The sequence below is a fragment of the Parasteatoda tepidariorum genome, chromosome 5, assembly GCF_982258835.1.
Source record: "Parasteatoda tepidariorum strain Cologne lab strain chromosome 5, Ptep-v5.0, whole genome shotgun sequence".
NCBI classification, from domain to species: Eukaryota; Metazoa; Arthropoda; class Arachnida; order Araneae; family Theridiidae; genus Parasteatoda; species Parasteatoda tepidariorum.
In genome coordinates, this window is record NC_141759.1 from 97,250,118 (window position 1) to 97,271,825 (window position 21,708).

General features: G+C 29.9%; 1 protein-coding gene across 4 annotated transcripts in view; it reads left to right on the forward strand.

Annotated features, from left to right (window-relative positions):
- LOC107452524 (uncharacterized) overlaps positions 1 to 14,042 on the forward strand; it is a 76,958-nt gene extending 62,916 nt beyond the window's left edge. Inside the window, exons 1-4 of one of the 4 annotated variants that reach the window (XM_016069016.4) lie at positions 741 to 873; positions 5,869 to 5,946; positions 9,567 to 10,229; positions 13,223 to 14,042. In XM_016069016.4, coding sequence (XP_015924502.3) covers positions 5,880 to 5,946; positions 9,567 to 10,229; positions 13,223 to 13,845 — 1,353 coding nt within the window. In that variant the 5' untranslated portion in view covers positions 741 to 873; positions 5,869 to 5,879 and the 3' untranslated portion in view covers positions 13,846 to 14,042. Of the gene's footprint in view, positions 1 to 740; positions 874 to 5,868; positions 5,947 to 9,563; positions 10,230 to 13,222 lie in introns of those variants that run through there. The other 3 variants (XM_043044189.3, XM_071185163.2, XM_071185165.2) reach the window with 3 other exon arrangements.
- The last annotated feature ends 7,666 nt before the right edge of the window (positions 14,043 to 21,708 follow it).

Below are 21,708 nucleotides of genomic sequence, written 5' to 3' on the forward strand. Positions count from 1 at the left end.
AGGAAAAGAAATTTGCGCCATCGTGTTGAAGTCTGTGATTTGTTTCTCAAACGTCAAAAAAGTTATCCATTTTTGAAATTGAAGCTGATGAATACGCAAATTAAGACTTTAATTGATGTAAACCTGCGAATAACAGCTCGAGAGATCGCTCATCAAACTTAAGGGAACAATCGGTCATACGACAAAATATGAATTTTTTAATTTGAAAAATTTAATCGTTTGTGCACACACACACAAAACCTTAAATAAAATTTGTAAAAAAAATATAAAACTTATAATAATTTAAAAACTATTTTAATTACCATATATAAAAATGGCTATTATTTTTTAAAAAAAATAATTCCATTTTCACTTTTATTCCACAAAACTGATTTAAAATATAAAGCATAAAATGTTTCTAAAAATATATCGGGGCGAAAAGAAAAAAAAGTTAAGAAATAAAATTCACGACCCATGTGAGAACTAAAATAACGGATATTCTTTTTAGAATTTTTTAAACATTTTCATTATTTCCTATAAAATAAAATATTACTCATGAAAACATTAAATAACAACAATTTTTAAATCTTTTTAAAGTTTATTAAAAAAAAGTTTACTTTTTTTGAAAGCTAAACTTTAATTGATAAAAAAAAATTAACATGCAAATTAGCAAACAATTGCAGCAATTTTCCCAATTGCAATGTCTGAACTTTTTTGGCTTCATAGAATTATTTTTAATTCATTTAAAATTTCTGAGATTTTTGAAGATAAGAGTGATACAATTCTTTTTAAGAACAGTTGTTTTATCACACGGGAAATCCAACAGTTGCTTACATTCCTTGATTTAATTCTTTAATTTCTAATTTTGGCGTTGCATTGCTTTAAACGACAGAGGTAAGTTTTTTTTTTGTTGAAAACTTATTTTAACTTATTTTACACTGTTTAAATTCTTAACTGACTCGATATTTATTATAAGCAGACAAAACAGCAGAAAAATAGGAAAACGAATGTGTAGAATGTAATTGAATAAGAATAATTAAAATAAATGAATTACGGAATGAAACTAATGACATGATGTTAATACAAAATGTATTGGATGTAAATAAGTTATGATAAAATAAATAAATTGCTGAATTAAATTAATAGCATGATGTAAATAAATGATAATAATAAGTGTATAGGATGTAGATAAGTTTAAATTAAAACAATTAACTAAATTTAAGAATAAAATTAATAAGATTTAAATAAATAAAAATAAAATTATGTGTTGAATGTTTATAAGTTATAATAAATTGAAGTAAATGAATTACAGAATTCAATTAATGACAAGATGTAAGTAAATAGTAAAAAAATGTGTTGAATGTAGATAAGTCATAATGAAATAAATAAATTAGAGAATTAAATTGAAAACACGATGCAAGTAAGTTTCAGTAAAACACTGTATAAAATGCGAAAAAGTTAAAAGTAGAAATAAATAAATAAATTACGGAATTACATGAGCAAGATGTAAATAATTAATAATAAATTAGTGTGTAGAATATAATTAAATGATGTATGGAATATAATAGTGAATTGAAACAAGTAAATAAATAACCGAGTAAAATTAATAACAAGATGCAAATAAGTAAAAATAAAATCATGTTAGAATTTTAGTAAGTAATAATGAAAATAAATAAATAAATTGCAGAATTATATTAACAATTTGTAAATAATTCATTATAAAATAATATATAGAATGTAGAAATATACTAATTAAAACAAACAAATAAATTATAGAATGAAGTTGAAAACATGAGGAAAGTAAGTACAAATAAATTACACTACGGAATTGTAATAAGTAGTAATAAAAATAAATAAATAAATTACAGAACTAGTCTTAAGCAGAATTATTAAATAGCAATAAATGTTGTGCTTTTCATCACTTTAAACAACAACGAAAAAAACTTTTTTGTCAAAAATAATAGATTTTGTCACAGTTTTAGAATTATTAATTCTAAGTAATTCTATTTAATAATTACTTGCAGAATTATTAAATAGCAATGAATGCTGTGCTTTTCATCACTTTAAACAACAACAAAAAAAAACTTTTTTGTCAAAAATAATAGATTTTGTCACAGTTTTAGAATTACTAATTCTAAGTAATTCTATTTAATAATTACTAGCAGAATTATTAAATAGCAATGAATGTTGTGCTTTTCATCACTTTAAACAACAACGAAAAAAACTTTTTTGTCAAAAATAATAGATTTTGTCACAGTTTTAGAATTATTAATTCTAAGTAATTCTATTTAATAATTACTAGCAGAATTATTAAACAGCAATGAATGTTGTGCTTTTCATCACTTCAAACAACAACAAAAAAAAACTTTTTTGTCAAAAATAATAGATTTTGTCACAGTTTTAGAATTATTAATTCTAAGTAATTCTATTTAATAATTACTAGCAGAATTATTAAACAGCAATGAATGTTGTGCTTTTCATCACTTTAAACAACAACAAAAAAAAACTTTTTTGTCAAAAATAATAGATTTTGTCACAGTTTTAGAATAATTAATTCTAAGTAATTCTATTTAATAATTACTAGCAGAATTATTAAATAGCAATGAATGTTGTGCTTTTCATCACTTTAAACAACAACCAAAAAAATTTTTTTTGTCAAAAATAATAGATTTAGTCAAAGTTTTAACGGTTTAATGTTACAGTTAAGTTTACATTTTAAACGGTAGTAACGGTCTGCTGCAAAATGTTGACTTAATTTAATAATTGACGAATATTTTAAATATTAAAAAAAATATTAAGGGAAAGGGGACGTCTTGAACAACTGTTTTATTTATTGATAAAATTTCATCTATGAGGTACCGTAGATTAGTAACAATATTATACACTTCACTGCGCAGTTGCATAATTAAATGTTAATAATTAAGATTAAATTTGTGAAAGGTTTCTAAGGAGCAAAAGTAGCTATCAAATTTTATCTTCATTCTTTTACTAAAATACTTTATTTTTAGAACTTCAACAAAATATGATAATATATTATACATTATACGTTTTTTATACCTATTTTGATAACGTTTTGATAACGTTTAACTAGTCTGATTAACATTTGCTCTGTATACTTTCAATTAACAAGCATTTGGAATAAGCAAATACATATCTTCGTGGGGCTAGTGTAGATACATGGTGGTGGGGACAGTGCGGAATTATTTACATTGGCCCCATTCAACTTCTAATGGAGGGGTATGAATTATTTACAAATGTAACACATTTGATAATACCCATGGAGCTTGATACGTAAAATAAACGTAAATTTTTGGGAAATTGGTAAAATCAATATGCTACGTAAAATAATACGTAAATTTTACGTAATATTGACCGAATAGATTTTACAAGCTACCCTTCAGTAAAATTGCTTTCGTATATTTTACGAAAGACTGAAAAAGAAAATTTACTACATATTTTGATTTAGTTAAAATGCTTCTATGTATTTTAAGTATTATTGACTCGGTAAATTTAACATTTAAAGGTTAGTAATATAGCTTTCGTACATTTTATGTAATAATGCTGAAGTATATTTTACCAGTCAGATTTTGGTAAAAAGCTTCCGTATGTTGTATGTAATATTGACAAAATAAATTTACCATTTTGTTTCGGGAAGAACATTTTGGTATATTTTACGAAAGATAGACGAAAAAAAATTACTATTTAGATTTAGTAAAAATGCTTCTGCGTATTTTACGTATTTTTGACGAAGCAAATTTTCCATTTAAATTTTGGTAGGAAAGCTTTCGTGCATTTTACGTTATAATATTGACGTATATTTTAATATTTAGATTTTGGTAAAAAGCTTCCGTATGTTGTACAAAACATTGACGAAACAAATTAACCATTTTATTTCGGTAAGAACATTTTGGTAAATATATTTTACGAAAGATTGACGAAAAAATTTTACTATATAGATTTAGCAAAAATGCTTTTGTGCATTTTACCTATTATTGAAGCAAATTTACCATTTTAATTTTGGTAAGAAAGCTTTCGTACATTTTACGTAATAATAGTGACGCATATTTTACCATTTAAATTTTGGTAAAAAGCTTCCGTATGTTGTACCTAATATTGATAAAGCAAATTTACCATTTTATTTCAGTAAGAATATTTTGGTATATTTTACATAATATTGACGAAGTGAATTTTCTATTTAGATTTAGTAAAAATGCTTCTGTGTATTTTGCGTATTATTGACAAGGCAATTTCCATTTAAATTTTAGTAAAAAGCTTTCATATATTTTAACGTAATAATGCTGACAAATCAGAATCAGACTAATTGAATAAATCAGAATGATTTTGTAGAATGATATACCTTTGCAATTAGTGTTTTCATTATGAAGTAAAATACTTAGAATATTAGAACCTATTTATTAATATATTAATTCACCCTTTAAAGATTTTAAGAAACTATAAGGGAGACGTTTTATCAAGTTTTTACAAAAAAATAACTATAATAATAATAACTATAACTATAATAAAAATAATAAGATTTTAAGAAACTATAAGGGAGACGTTTTATCAAGTTTTTACAAAAAAATATACAATTCAAAATAGATGAATTAATTTTTGGTACGCATTACACTAGAACAGAATATCAGCGAACTGTACCGTGTTCTCTTTTATGAGTTGTTTCCATTATTCCAGAGAGGGATATATCGCTAAGCAACGCACTTCGTCTATTCTATTCATTTCATCTTAATATTAAAACTATGACTGCTAAAATTGATTAAATTTAAAATTGGTTTCATGCTATCAAATAAATCAAATTTAATAATGATTTTCAAATGTATTGATATGCGTTCAAAGTGTCTTTCTTAGTATAATGAAATTCTCTATTACAAAATAGTATTTTAATAAATATATGTCCATATTTGTTCTCCTATAAAGTTTGGATTGAAATTGATTGTATTTTAGCTTCATATATACTTTTATGAGTTTGAAATAAATTGCAACTTAATAAGTTACTAAGTTTTTTTACACTTATCCCCATAACTTGTCCGCATTAGCAAAGTATAGAAGGACTAGTGTGAGCAAAAACAGACGTTTTAATTTATTATTATTGAAAAACAAAACAGCTTGGTAACTCCAGATATGAACCAGAAAGCAGATAATATTCTTAATTATTGTTAAAAAAATTCTTCATGAGTTAAAAATTATATTAAATGTGGTTTTTTGACAAATTTAAAAAAAATGAACACACTAGCCTCCTTTTCTCTCTATATTTTTTTAAATAATATATTAATTTAACTAGATATTTCCCTTTAAATGAAAATTTTAAAAATCAATAAGTATTTCTCAAACATTAAAAAGATAGATTATAAACGTTTTTAATTCCGTAAAAATGTGTTTTTTTTCATCACATTTTTAAAGGCATAGAAGACTCTGGCTAAAAAAGAAAAACAAAAGTAAACCTAAAAGTCATGAATAAATGTTACAATCTTACAACAGACAGAAAACTTTCATATTATTTGCTAATAAGTGTTCTTCATTTTCATTCAGGGATCACTTTGCTACTTCAGAAAACTTCACAAAATGTCAATAAATAAATAAAGAAATTACTGTTATAAGAAAATTATAGCGATAGTGATTAAAAAATACTCCAGAAACGCTTTTCTTTTTCTTAAAACTTTTATTTCTTTATTTTGTCATTTTGTGCCAAAAGACACTGAATAAAGATTACGAACACCTAACTGTCATGAAAAACTGTTACTATCTTACAAAAGTTATAAAAATTGCACATAATACACGTAGTAAGTAGGAAAATGATTGTTTCCGTGTCTTATTTTTTTTTTAAATATTTTTTTTTAAATAAATATTTCTAGTTTTCTGTTTCGTATTTTTTAGAGTAAGCAGCCATGAAGCTTCCTTTCCTTTTGTTGTCCATTTTCTATTTAGTTGCGACTGTTGTCAACTCTCGCAAAAGTAAGTCAAATTACCAAAATATTGCTTCTTTTTAACTGTTTTGCTATTGGATCAGTTTTGCTACACAGAGCTTTTGGAGCCCACTTCAAGCTGTTTTAACGATACTGTTCGAAAACAAACTGAAAAGTTGAATCGGTTTTTATCTCAACATAAAAGTGGAGACATTCTTTCCTTCCTTTTTTGTTACAAATAAAATTTTTTGAATAGAATTCAAATGTTTTGAAAAGAAAACTTTTCACTTTAATACAAAGTATCTTTCAACGCTGCACTGACAATATTTTTTGTCTACTTTTCATCAAAATAAAAATTCGTATAAAATATATATTTGGGATTTGAGAGTTTTATTGGTCTATTTTAACTAAAATGACCAAATCGCAATGTTGCCTAAATTTGTAAAAATCCTGAATTGTATTTTAGAATTCTTTAGGATTTAAATTTTTTTATAGTTTGTTTTTCTGATTGAATTATTTCAAATACTGATAAAAGAATTGTTATTTAATTAAAATAATGATGTCACAGGAAAATTGCAAACTGAATCATTCCAAAACTCAACCGTTTAACTATAAAATTCTCAAAAGTCGAAGAAATTTGGAGAGTGCTCCAAAAGCTCCGTGTTGTGTAACTAAGCCATTATATAACTATTTACTTAGTTCTAGAACTGAGTAATACCCATTATTTTTAAGGAAAATTATTCGTATTGTGAGAGACAAAAATATGTGGTCCAAAATGACAGGCTTTAACATTTCATATCAGCTGAAAGTTTTTATTTTGTTTGATTATGATGATGAATACATTCGGAACTGTTCTGTTTCGACCAACTCTTTTAATGGTTTCTAATAAAATTAAAATCTCTTTTTTTCAGAGGTTTTTATTGGCTGAAATGTAACGGAATTCAATTTTCGTTAATTAGATTAGAACAGGAACAATCACCTAAGAATCAAACCATGGTGTTAAGAAACTCAATTCTATTTTTAACATTCAGATCTTTCGAAACATTGCTAAAAGTAGCGTAAATAATCAAATAATAGATCATCCAACTTTGAAATGAAATAATCAATAGATCATTCCATCAATCAATCATAACAGGAATAGATTTAAGATCATGCTATCTAAGAATCAAATTAACCTATGATTTAACCTATGAATTAACCTATTCATCTATCAACTAAATCACACTATAATTAGATTAGAACAAGAACAATCACATAAGAATCAAACCATTGTGTTAAAAAACTCAATTCAATTTTTAACATTCAGATCTTTCGAAACATTGCTAAAAGTAGCGTAAATAATCAAATAATAGATCATCCAACTTAGAAATGAAATAATCAATCGATCATTCCTTCAGTCAATCATAACAAGAATAGATTTAAGATCATGCTATCTAAGAATCAACTTATAAAAGAATTAACCTATTCATCTATCAACTAAATCACTCTATAATTAGATTAGAACAAGAACAATCACATAAGAATCAAACCACTGTGCTAAGAAACTCAATTCTATTTTTAACATTCAGATCTTTCGAAACATTGTTAAAAGTAGCGTAAATAATCAAATAATAGAACATCCAACTTAGAAATGAAATAATCAATCGATCATTCCATCAATCAATCATAACAAGAATAGATTTAAAATCATGCTATCAAAAAATCAACCTAGAGAAGAATTAATCTACTCATCTATCAATTAAATTACTCTATAATTAGATTAGAACAAGAACAATCACATAAGAATCAAACCACTGCGCTAAGAAACTCAATTCTATTTTTAACATTCAGATCTTTCGAAACATTGCTAAAAGTAGTGTAAGTAATCAAATAATAGATCATCCAACTTGGAAATGAAATAATCAATCGATCATTCCATCAATCAATCATAACAAGAATAGATTTAAAATCATGCTATCAAAAAATCAACCTAGAGAAGAATTAATCTACTCATCTATCAACTAAATCACCCTATAAATGGGAATGAAATTTTTTATTCTTCAATCTAATCTAAAATACCATTAAAAATAGCATATTGGATTCAGAACTCTCCCCTCCCACCTAACAGCCCGAAAACATTTCCTAAAACATATCACCTGACTCCAATATGTTTCCTAAAATAATTCCAGAATACGTAACTGATCCAAATGAAAAAGTTCCAAATTATGTGTTACGTAAATTGTTAGATAGCATTCTTCCTTCCGCTCTCGTGTTTTTATCATTTCTATAATGAAAAATACCTTTTTCTCTTAAATTATCTCCAAACAGTCAGGCACCACTTATTACGGAAACTCTTTGTAGTAACAGAGTCTGTTAATAAGTGTAAACTTAAATTTTCGTTCCAGGCAAAAACTATCGTTCGTGAAAAGAGCGTTACATACATCATAAATACTTGCAGTTGATCACATATCTGAAGCAATTATTATGTTCTATGCATTTTTTACAGTGAAAAATCAAGTCGTAGCATTATCGGAAAATTGACAATGCTACACAATTTGCACAGCATTGTCTGTTCTTAATTCTATTGCTCTTCAGTGTGCCCATTGATTTAAATTTCCAGCACTTTTTGCTTCCTTCAGAACTATGTTGTTCATAAATGTCACACACCTATGATTTACTTTGTAAACAATAAGATTTTAAAGTATGGCAACACTGGGGAACACATTTTTTGTTGCATTTATACATACATATCTTGCCTAATTTGGGTGTTGGGATTTCAAATCTGAAATTAGTTTTGCCCCTAAAGCTGCAGATATTTTTTTTAAATATCATTTTTAGTCTATTTTTAATGGAAATGCGCAAGTTTAAAAACGCTGTATACAACAAGAGATCGCATAAATGTTACAACAAGCTTCTTTGTAACATTTATGCGATCATTAACATTAAGTTAATTCACATTTTGTAACATTAAGTTAATTCACATCATCAGTATTAAAACTGCATCGAAACTCATGTCCGAATATGTTAGCGCTGTCTTATTTATCTGTCTTGTTTAGAAACACACAAATAAACAATTCTTAATAGAGAAGAGCCTCCAGAGGTGTATGACTACATTTCCCGGTATATGTTCCTATACAATTTTAATTCTCATGATGTGCTATAACTCACTTAGTTTTCCATGTAAGTTTAGCAAATTGATTACCTTAACTTCCTTATAAGTTTGTCGCAACATTTATGATTCCCTCTTGTACCTATATAAGGCTTTTAAACTTGTCCAATTTAGATAAAAAAAAATAGACTAAAAGTCTGTTGATAGAGTAACCGTAATAACTGTAGACTAAAAAAATATTAAATAAGCTGTAGCTAGGGGAGATAACCCGATTGCAGATTTGAAATCAGCAATGTGAAGCATGTACAACATCCATTAGAAAAGTCTACAAAGAAGAAAGACAACAAAGAAGAAAGACAACAAAGAAGAAAACAGACAACAAAGAAGAAAACAGACAACAAAGAAGAAAACAGACAACAAAGAAGAAAACAGATTGTTCTCCAGTCTTATTTCTTGTTTTAATTGATTACCTTAATAATCACAATGTTGAATTTAGTACATTTTACATTATATATAAATTGAATTCCTGATATTTTTTAAAAAAAATATTGCAATATTAAACAATTTTCTTAATTTAGCAGGTGGTGGTTATAAAGAAGCAATCTTGAGCTGCAACAACTACATCGACTCAATGATCCAGGATGTCCTGGAAGAAAATGGCGACTATTTCGACCCTCATCCAATCAACGAGAGTCTCTTAACATTTCACAAGAAGGTTGTATTCATTGACTTCAAAGGTGAGGCCAAGCTAACAGAAGGATACATAAGCGGTCTACGAAACCTCCATCGCGTGTCCTCCTGTTATCTGTCATTCGAACAAGGGAGGCTGAAAGTGAGCGCCGAATTGGAAATCGAAAAGATGTTTTTCAATTTCACAGGTTCCGTGAAGGCAATAAACATCAACAAAGCCGTATCTGGAGAGGGAGTCACTTCAAAGGTGTTTTTGAGTACTGGTATCTCATTGGATGCCGGTGGCAAAGAATCAATTTTAGAAGATCTGAATGTGGATTATATCAGTAACATGACGCTTGAAGTTGAAGGGATGCGATTTTTAGGGTGGATGGAAGAACCGACGAAGACAAACGTCGCGCTGTTTTTCAAAGCGTTGACCGAAAAGTTGGTTGAAGTTCAGATGAAGACACTTATGATGGAGAGGATGAAGGAAAAGCCATTTTCTCTGGAGAAGTTTGACCTAGACATCGGAGATCTTGAAGTTACTACAACCGAAGGCGATGTTCTTATAGGTCAGTTTTTTTCCTAATAATTTTTGATAAAAAAATTACTGCAGTCAACGTTCTTTATCGAGACCCTATTGCATGAACCCATGTCCAAGAGGTCGTGGGTTTGATCCCGGGAGGCCGGAGTCTCCCCGTGCAGTAAATGGTGACTGATGTACGTTAAATCTGTCGAGTCGCGAAATCCTCTATGTTCCCATAATAAATCAATATCAGAGGGTACTGATCCAGGAGTTTCCTTGTCTTCTGGATTGGTTCAAAATTACAATGCTACGGAGTTGAACGTTAGTGTCAAACCAAAAATTTAGTTGGCTGTTCAACGCCGAAATTAAAATAAAAAAAATAGACCCTTCCAATACATAAATTTCTACTGCTATACCATATACGCAATTTTATTTTAATGCCAACTATATTTTAGTGGCACTATATTCACTCTTAAACACATTGTAGTCGCAACACTCTTTAGTACGACTCCCGTTACAGCCACTCGTACATTAAAACGACCGATGCATCATGTCCCGTTCGCTATATATTGTATTAATTTTTTTGGTGAATTTTCAGTCCCCTTCTATGAATTAAACAGAGGAACAAATGTTTTGTTGCATTTATGCAAATACATACTTGATTTTTCCTAATTCGTGTGGTCCCGCAGTGGACTGCTGTAAAGACACGGTTCCCAGCAGAATACAGAAGTCAAGTATCATTGGTTGTGGTCAATAATCAAGTGAGTGATCACTTTGATCAGCCTGCGTAGGAATCGAGGATGTACGGTATCGGTCCACATTAAAGTGTTCTACCGTAAAGTGCTCAATTTCGCATGCAGGTAGTGGAACTACCAAAGCAAAGAAGCCATCTCCTCTGCGGAGGATCAAATTGTGATGGCATATCTTCGGATCATCCTCAGGGATGTTACCCAGACACTCGCCAGTAAGCCATCTATTGCGACGTAAATAAAGTACCTACCTACATAATTCCCGCGTGCAGATTTCAAATTTGAAAATAGTTTTGCTCTCAAGACTAAAGATATTTTTTAAATGACGTTTTCGCCCTTGACACTTTTATCTTCATTGACAATTTTCTTACTTAAAAATTTTAATTTCTAAATATTTGTTAATTGTATCTATAATTGTATAAGATTTCATTTCTGCTCCGTTAGGCCTAGTTCAAATTCATCCCTGTATCCTCTTTGTGCTGTGCGTATGCTTGATTAGCAAACTAATTTTACTTTTAAATTTAGTGTATGTATGCATCCTAAATTAATGATTAAAACTTTATAGTGCATCTTGAAAATAACTTTAGTGACTCTTATACGCTGTAAAATATTTCGGTTTACAAATGCCGCCGTTTTTAGTATTGAGGTAAATTTAAATTTTATACAGTGCATGTAGCCATAGTTTCTTCTTTTCTTTTTCACTGTTAGTTTTTTCTTATTATTTATTTTTGTTTGTTTATTTACTCACAGCGCATATTTTCATGGTCAATTTATGATTTCATCAATTATGGTTTCAATTTATCAATTATGAATCATCAATTATGATTGGTGTCGTATCCTCTATTGAATCATAATTCATGGTGTGCTTGAATAGTTTTTGTTATTTCTATGGCATTAAAAGAATACAAATCCTCTTCTGTGGGGTAGTTTAAGAGGTGAAGGCCTGCAGCGACTGCAGGGCAGTTAAAAACATGATATGGTGTCAGTTCCACATTAAGACAGTTGCCACAGTTTTGATATTTTCTAGTCTTATCTGTAGAAATTTTCATGTTTTTATGATGTTTTGTTCTTAGTCTGATGAGAGTAGTGGCTGTCTTCCTATCGATGTCAAGATTAGTTATTTGATCGTGGGCTTTGATTTTTAAAGGGGTGAATAGTCTTGACTTTGCATAAGCATTTGCATCTGCCAACGTGGTTGGGATTGAATTTTGATTTAGATCTCTGGCATTTTTAGCCAAGGAATCAGCTATTTCATTGAACTCTAGGTTCACATGGGCGGGAATCCATTGCAAGAAGCAATTTTTCCGGAGACGCTGAAGTTGTCCAAGTTGTTCTATGATATTCAGGACAAGGCTTGAGGTACCTTTGAGGGCCTGTAAGGCAGACCTGCAGTCGCTGAAGATGGTGATACCACTAAGCTGCTCCGAAGGTTCAAGATTGATGTACGTTTCGATAGCCGTATCATCAATTATGGAGTCAATTTATGACTTCATTGCAAAAAAAATTCTTTTAAAAAAACAAGTATAATTTTAGCAATATTTTTGCACTAATTCTTTTAAACAACTGTTATTTTGTCAATTTTATATATTTTTGTACATTTATTACAGACCCGTACTTAAAAATGTATTCAGTTTACCTCAACACCAAAAATGGTGGCAAATACACGTTAAAAGGTTATTACGGTGTGCGTAGCATATCGTACTGTAGTCACAAATTTTAATGCTGTCCAATTTTAAAAATGGTGATAGCTACTTTACGCCAAGTAATACAAAGCATATTCTTGATGTTTCACTACTCTAGGAACTATCCTTGGTTCTTGATGCAGTGAAATACCAAGAACCAAAAGTTATTTGTGGTGTTTCCTTACACTAATTCGGTGTAAACAATTGCCACAATTTTTAAAAAACCAAAAGTTATCTGTGATATTTCACTGCACTACTTTGGTGTAAAGTATTTGCCACAATTTTTGGTGTAAAGGGAAAATAAATTTTTTACAATGTGTGCATCATATCTTACAGCAATTATAAAGTTTAGTGTTGCTGACTACTAAAAATGGGGACAACTAATTTACGCCAAGTAATTTAAAAACATTCTTGATGTTTCACTGCTCAATAAACTATCCTTGGTTCTTGATATAATAAAATACCAAGAACAAAGGTTATTTGCGGTGGTTCACTGCGCTTCTTTGGTGTAAAGTATTTGCCACAAATTTTGATGAATATGCACTAAATTTTTTCCCCAGTGCATTGGATTTTGTTTAATATATGCTTTTTCAATAAATTATTTTCAGGGGAGCTCGTTCATTCCAAAGAAGATGCAAACAGCTACATCGGCAGTGTTCTAGAAAACAGATTTCAGTTAGAGGCCGAATACAGCAAATTAAGCTTTAAAGATTCCATCTCCGACGATCGCATAGATAATGTGTACGTTTCAAACGCAACAGACAACTATCTACTACTCAGGGATGGTCATCTGGATAATCTGACCAAACTCAAACGTATACACGACTGCTCACATCCAGTTTTGAGATCTTCAAACATAACTTTCATCTGCTATCTTGGATTTCCCAGACTTAAGTTCTTGTATACTGCCGAGTCACATAACGGAGACACAACATCCGCCTTTGACATCGTCGCTCTTGTAGATGATACAAGACTTGACGTCAAAATCACGACTACAGTTAAGGATAACATACCCAGTATGCTGGACTTGAAAATCAATAATGTGGGGAAGATTACGGTTAAGGTGGCACATACCATCGCTGATGCTCCGTCTATGCAAGCTGGAAGCACATTCAATAAAGATGTCCTTAAAAACCATTTTTCTGAAAAACTTAGAGACATTTTGCTGGGAAAGTTGAAAGATGTTTTGGGTTATAGTATTTATAAGACACCGATTCATTTTATTTATTGATTTGCAAAATGACGAGTCATAGGTTTGTACGTAAAATGAACTTGTAACACTGAATTTAGTGCACAAAATGATTTTCCGTTCAAAGTATATCACACTAATTACTGCACATGTATGGCTGAAAAAATAAAATAAATTTTTCAAAAAGATTAATAAAATTGTATTGCATGGAGTTTTAAAGATGAAGTGGTTTCTGTTCATCGTGTGAAATTGAAAATATTTTATTAATTACATTACTCTTTGTATTTTTAAGAGAAAAAACAAGTGGAAATTATTAGACCTTGCTTGCATGAGCATTTAAACTTGTTAATAAACATGGTTTTAATATTTGTTTTAATTAATAAGGGGGTATATCCATGAAGACTGTGTTTAATATCTAATTTGCTTGGTTTCGGAACTTGCAAAACTATTTTTGGCATTATTTTATGGTGGTCAAAATGATACTAAGGTAGACAAAATGATTGACTAAGAATACATTTTGATCTAATAATCCGATTTTCGCTTACTTGGTCAACTCCGAGATTCGTACTTGAGTCCCTTCATGGGGGGCGAGGGCTTAGTCCCCTGAGCTACTGCAGCTCGGAGTCTCAGTATGAAGAAAAATTTTAATTTGTTTTCATCTGAAAAATCTTATATATTGAAATAGTACTTAAGTGTGAAAGCTCTTAAAACTGTAGTGGTCTACCCATGCAAAATTGTTTGCCAACTTATATCTAAAATTATATCTAAGGAAGTATCATATAATAATGGCGTAGAGTATCAATTTGAAAATAAAGTCATAATGTAGTTTTACTTATATTATGTGCAAAACTATAAAATAATTGAAGAAAAGAAAATAATCGTAAAATGATTTGTAAAAAAATAATGTTACAGTGCTGTATGCAAAACTGCACGGTAAAAACTAGAGTTTGAACTAATGGTACAATTTTAATTTGTTTATGATCAGGATGAAAACAGAGAAAAACCATTTTGTCAATGAAACAGCTTTAAACCGTCAAATATATAGAGAAATTCGGTAAAAAAACGGGTATTTTTTACAGTGTTTTAATTTAAATATTTTTTCTTTCAAGGAAATTGTTTTTCATTTACTTTTGATTTTATCCTCAGTGGCAGCTTGAAATCCACGTAGCGTGTACGCCCTGTACGCGATACTGACTACATTGCCACAATCCAACCGTTGGTCACGCGAAATTGTGGGGTTTTCATCTCCATGATCACGCTGGCCAACAGCGGGCTGTTGCAGAAATGCATTTTTTTTGAGGAATTAGTTTTGTCTACTCATCAGTTTTAACTGTATTGATCATTCAGTTTTTCTTTTTTTTTATCTGTTAATCTTCTATTTCTGTATTTAAGAAACTTTTCAATTGGCCTGTTATAACATAAAAATAACGTTTTTTTGTGACTAATATGCTGCGTCGAATAATATGTTTTTGTAACTATTTTGAGTTTGTGACACGACTGGTAAGTCAAGTTTTTCTCATCTATTATCTATGCGCATTCTGAAAGTGGTGCAAAACATGAAAAAACAGCCAGTTTTGAGAAAATTAAAAACATTTGTGATTTAATTTCTCACTTCTTAAAAAGTTAAAACAACACTGCATTGAACCATAGTGGCCCGAGGAATGGAGCTTTCGACCTTCCCATGAGGTTCCCGGGTTCGAATTCCAGCAATGGCTGTTTGAAACGAATTCTGCATCCATCCGGTTCGTACTGACCACAGGGCTGACGTAAAAATATCCTCAGTGGTAGGTGGTAGACGGATCATGGGATAAGGTTTCCATGCCTTGGGCTAGCCGTGGGAAGTTTTCGTAGTTTTCCTCTCCATGTCACATGAGGTTCAATTCCATCAATAAGTCCTTCGCGAGGGCAAATATCTCCCAATACTTGATCCAAGATTTTCCTTGTCTTCTGGATTGGGTTCAAAATTCCAAGGCTACGTAGATGATAGTCGCAAACTTGAAATTGGGTCGGCTGTTCAACAACGGCTATGTATCTTTCTCTCTCTCTCTCTCTCTCTCTCTCTCTCTCTCTCTCTATATATATATATATATATATATATATATATATATATGGGTCATTCTCACGAAAACTGTCATTTTTCAGTTCATAAAATCCCAAAAAAGTAAAGTGAATAAAAAGCTCTGAAACTTTCTATATTAATAGAAATATGTAATGGCATTATAAAGAAAGTATATATCCTATAAATTATACTTAATATTTAAATTAATTAATTTTTTAAATAATTAATCTATAATTATTAATTTATAATTATTAATTTATAATAATTAATAATTAATTAATTAATTTAATAAATAAATTAATTAGTTTAATAAATTAATTTATTAATTTATTTTTCAAATTAATTAATAAGTAAATTAATTATTTTCACTATTTAAAAAGTGAGGGACTGACACTAATAGTGAGGGAATGATATTTTATTTTAATACATGTTTTTATCTAAGTTACATCTACCTAAAGTTTGAAAATGATAACATACTAAGTATATCGAATATTTATTATAATTTAGTCTTATATATTTAATAGTTTTTACAGGTTTGGGAAATAAAATTGGCTGGCACGATTGAACAAAAACAAATTTAATAATATACTCATCTTGAATCATTCCCTCACTTTATACACTAGTGAGGGAATGACGAATTCAATAAAATTTAAAAATAACAGTTAGGCTTTATTAATTTCTGAAGTCAATCACATACAATTATATTCATACAAGAAAGCAACATATAATTATCCACTTTCTCGATGAAGTTGTATTTTATTTTACTCTAAAAAACGACATGAGGGAATGACAAATGTAAAAAATTTTACCCGGTTTGATTCATTCAAATTTATTCCACAGCAAAGCTTCTTTAAGTTGAAGATGGAAACATACTGCAATTTTGTTCTATGATGCCAGTTGTTAACTTCTGAAGTTTTTATTAAAATATTTTTATTCTAAGATGATTGCAGGTGATAAGAACATTGTTGTGAGGGAATGACGCAAAACACTGGGGACAAAGTTTAAAATAGTGCTGTGTTAATATTTTTATCAGAAATTAAATTTAAAATTTATTTTCTGAATTCTATATTTCAATATTCTCAAATAAAAAACACAAATTTGTAAAAAAAAAATTTTTATTTCAGAAACAATTTTTTTCTTTTTTTAAATCAGCAGTGGGGACAAGTGAGGGAATGACATATTGGTATATTTTTATTACCTAAAATCAATAAAAAATAAAAATCGATAATTTTATTTTTATTCTTTTGTTAGCTTGCATTCTGAAGGACACTTTCCCTGAAAATTTTTTTTTCGTAAGTTGTAAAACAAACATAAAATATACTGGGGACATGAAAATGACTGTTTTTGTGAGAATGACCCATATATATATATATATATATATAGCATAATAGATAAATACAAAAAGGAAAAAAAAGAAGAAAATTAAGAGAAACAATAATTCATGTAAATTCATTTGAATTCACTACTCACTTTATAGATTTCGTTTTATATTTTATTCTGTTTTTTTTTTCTTTAGATTTTATTTTCTGTCTTAGCGTGATATTTTTACTTAATGTGTTCTATTTTATTTGTTGTAATTTCTTTGTAAATTTTTGTGCTCCTCACACTATTGTATTGATATATTTTGCTTTGGATATGTTGATACAATGTTAGAAAGCACTCCTTTTTGCGCATATGATCGTGTGAGCTGATGAAAAGATAACATCTTTTATTTTCTGGATTTTTATTAATTTCCTTTTCCCTTTTTTTATTGTTTTGTAATTTTTCCATGTTTTCTCTACATTTTGAAGTTCCAAAAATTTGCCAAAATTTAGAATTATAAATTGATTATGACAATTTTAATCTAGATTAAAAAATATCGCTAAATTAGTATTCTTTGAAATAAGTTAATATCGGTTAAAATGTTTAAACTATTTGTTCGTTTTAAAGATAAAATAATTTTTTATGGGAAGATTATATATATAGTTTAAAATCATAGCTTCATTGCCCTAAGGTGTAAAGCACTTAAAATGAAGGTTTTTAATTTTCTTCGACGAAAAAAACTTGAAAACACTTTTAATATATTTTTAATCTTATGGCGTTTTAAAATAGCACGGCAAATCGAAATAAAGCTTTTTCTAATTCGTATACATTTAAAAAAAGTATTTTTATTTTTAATTGCAAATAAATTTGACACCTATCTCACGTTCCATTGATTTAAATATTTTTAAAAGAGTTGCGATGAAGCGATTGAAAAGTGTCGTTAAGTTCTTTAAGTTTTACTCAAATATGCAAATCAGTAAAATAAAAGTTCAGACAAATTTCAAAATCTCTGGACACGTGTATAATTAATTATTTTGCCCCGTTGCATTTTATAATTCTTAATTAGCAAGAAAAATTCTTATTCCAAAAAAGATTTAATCTCCTTTTCTGTGAACAGAATCACTCACTGAATAATTCATCGGCAAATCTCTTTGATTAATTATTTTGATGAATTATTAAATCTCACTTTTGGAGGAAAATGAAAACTTTTCGTTGATTTGTTCTGAAATTGTTTAGCATTCGGTTCTTTTCTCCTTTTTATACTCAAAGTGAAATATTCTTCGATTCTGGAGTGAATGTTAGAGCCATTTTGTGAAACTATTGCAGCGGAAGTTTAAAAATATTTTAAATAAATGAAAAGTTTGCCAAAGAGAAGTTGTTCTTTAAAGAAATTCTTTCAGGGAACAATGTCTAAGTAATTAATCATTTTATAATTAATTTTTAATTTTGGCTGTCTAACAGAGTTCTGGAAAAGTTTTTTTTTTTTTAAAAAAAAAGTACGTTTCTACAGCCTTTAAAGAAGTTTTTTTTAAAAAAATTAAAGAAATATGTCGAGTGAGCAGCGCTGATCATGGGTTGGAGCTCCTTACCGTCAGGCTGACCATGGGAGGTTTTCGTGGGTTTTCTCTCTATGCAACGCAAATGCGTGTTAGTAATGCAAAAGAAAATTTCCTACTAACAATATTTGAAATATAAAAGATTTTACCACAGCTGAAAGATTCTGATAACAGCAGAAGATAAAATAGGTAATTTTAAATGTGAAATTACATCGCATCAGTTTTCATTTTCATAATATCGATATACTTTCTTTAGTTTCATGAGAACCCAAGACGAGAAACGGAAATTTAAGTCTATTCCAAATATGATTCCATCAAAGTTATAATAAAGTGAAATTTATTTTGACGATATTTTTTGTTCTTTATACATAAAACCACATAAATCATTTTCGGCTTAAAGCATTTTCCTTTTATTCTTTTTAAGATAAAACATCAAAAACTTCTAAACAGATTTTTTTTCTTCTAAAATATTTCTCAAAAAACTAAGATTGAGTTGATCAAGTTTAAAAACCAAAACTTCTCAGGCGCAACGTTTGTAGACACTTTTTTTTTCATTGAGCTGTCAGATAAAATATCTAATTTATTAAAAGGAAACTTAAGAAGTACTTAAAAATGAAACTTCAAAGGAACTCATGGTAGAAAAAAAATACAAGATAACAGATTACAAGTTTTTTTTCCTTCCAAATTTAAAAAAGAAAACAATGTTTGACAGTATTCGCTTTATCGAAACTCTTGCTTTTGTTACTAAACGAACGTCAACAAAGTGTCTCTAAGATTTCTGGTTTTAAGGACAAAATATGCTGTTATTGGGAATGTTTATTAAAACATTTGGTTTAAATCCAATTCAGCTAATTTTTTGAATTGACAAATAATTACTGAATAGAACATTTTATTTATACCCTTTTTTAAAGCAGGAAACCATCACTAACTATCACTATTTATTAATAGTTATAATGTGTATATGCGAATTCTATCACTCGTTTCTTATATTTCATTTTATAACCGTCGTTGAACAGCCGACCCAATTTTATGGGTTTACGACTACTAATGTTCAACTCTTTAGCCTTGTAATTTTAAACTCAATCCAGAAGACAAGGGAACTCCTGGATCGAGTATTGGGATAAATTTGCCTTCGTGGAGGACTTTTTGATGGAGCTAACCCATATTTGCGTTACATGGAGAGGAAGATCACGAGAAACTCCCACGGTTAGCCTGACGGCAAGGGGACTCTAACCCATGATCCGTCTACCACTGAGGATATTTCACGTCAGCACTGTGGTCGGTGCAAGCCGGATGCGGAATTCGTATCGACTGGGGCCTCATTGGAAGGCGAACGCTCTATCCCCTGAGCCATTGCGGCTTACCCGTTTCTTATAGTAATATCAGGTTTCTTATAGTAATATCAGGATCACTCAGGTGTAAGAGCACTCGCCTCCCTTTGAGCATACCCAGGTTCGATTCCCAGCAATGGCAGGTAGATGCAAAATCTTATCCCGGTCTGCACCGGCAACAGTGCTGGCGTGAAATATCTTTAATAGTAGACGGTTCATGGGTTAGAGTACTCTTGCCATCAGATTAACTGTAGGAAGTTTTCGTGGTTTTCCTCTCCAGGTCAGGCAAATACTGGTTAGTTCTATCAAAAAGTATTCCACGAAGTCTGGTTTGTCCCAATGATTCATTGAAGAGCTTCGACAGCCGCAAATCCAAAAAGTAGGTTCGCTTCTCAGCTTCAATCTATCTATATCTATATTATATAAAACGCTAATACGTACGTATGTATGTATCAATAAAACCGATGATATTTCTTTTCTCGCGCTGGCAACAGTTTTCATTTTTAATTGATTGGATTCGGCGCGCAAGAGCACGTAGTGAGCAACCAGATAACATTAACCAGAGTGAGCATTATCAGGTTGTTCAATTCAGATTCATGCACTAAAAACATGACAATATTTAATTTAAACTTATTGAATGCATTGAATTTTTTTTATATTTCGCGTTTATTTATGCATTGAATTTTCACTCTTTAAAATGCAGAATATTAGTGAAGCAATATTTGATAATTTATTTTGCTAATATGTTTCTTATTTAGCTAATGTTCACCATGTACAATCTAAATAGCTAATATACTTTTTTAAAAGCCAATAAGAACATTGGTAGAATTCTTCTACATAAGTACAATACTGTGTCTTTGATGATAAAATACTATGTCTTTGATGATAATATATTATGTCTTTGTGCTAGAACATTGTGCTCATTGGCGAGCGAGCGCAGCGAGCCATGGTTCACGGCGTGAACCACATTGGATTGCGTAGCAATTCTCGGGGGTTGGCGAGCGTTAGCGAGCAGGGGGCGGAGCCTCCTAGTTATAATTTAAAATAAAATGAAGCAATTGGCTTTGCACGAGCTGAGGTGGATCAAGGGAATAGAGAGCTCACCTCGATGTGGCCTAAGTTCGAATCTCAACGGTGGCAGGTCGTTACGAATTCTGCTCCCGGATCATATCAACCATTGTGCTGATTTAAAATGTTCATAGTGGTTGACGGATCAAGGATTCATATCCTTTGCGTCGGGTTAACCGTGAGATGTTTTCATGGTTTTACATGCTTTAGAGCAGGTTCTGGTTAGTTCCATAAAAAAGTGCCCCCCACACGAAGGCTTGCTAGTCCTAATGCTTAATCAAGAAGTTCCCTGACTCAAAATCACAAGGATACGGAGTTGAATATTATAGTAATAAACTCGTTATTGGGCTGACTGTTCAACACCTGTTATAAAATAAATAAAAAGTTCCCGAACAAGATGGTAATCATTTATCTCGAACTGGGCATGCTTAAAGCCAACAGAAGAGATAAATAAATTGAACCCAAAATATTTTCAGTTATAGACAAATCAGTATAGTCCGGCGGCAGGGTATTAGAATCAACTTCTCCCCATGTAGCACTAATGCTGTTTAGTTTCATCAAAAAGTCCACCACGAGGACTAGTTTGTTG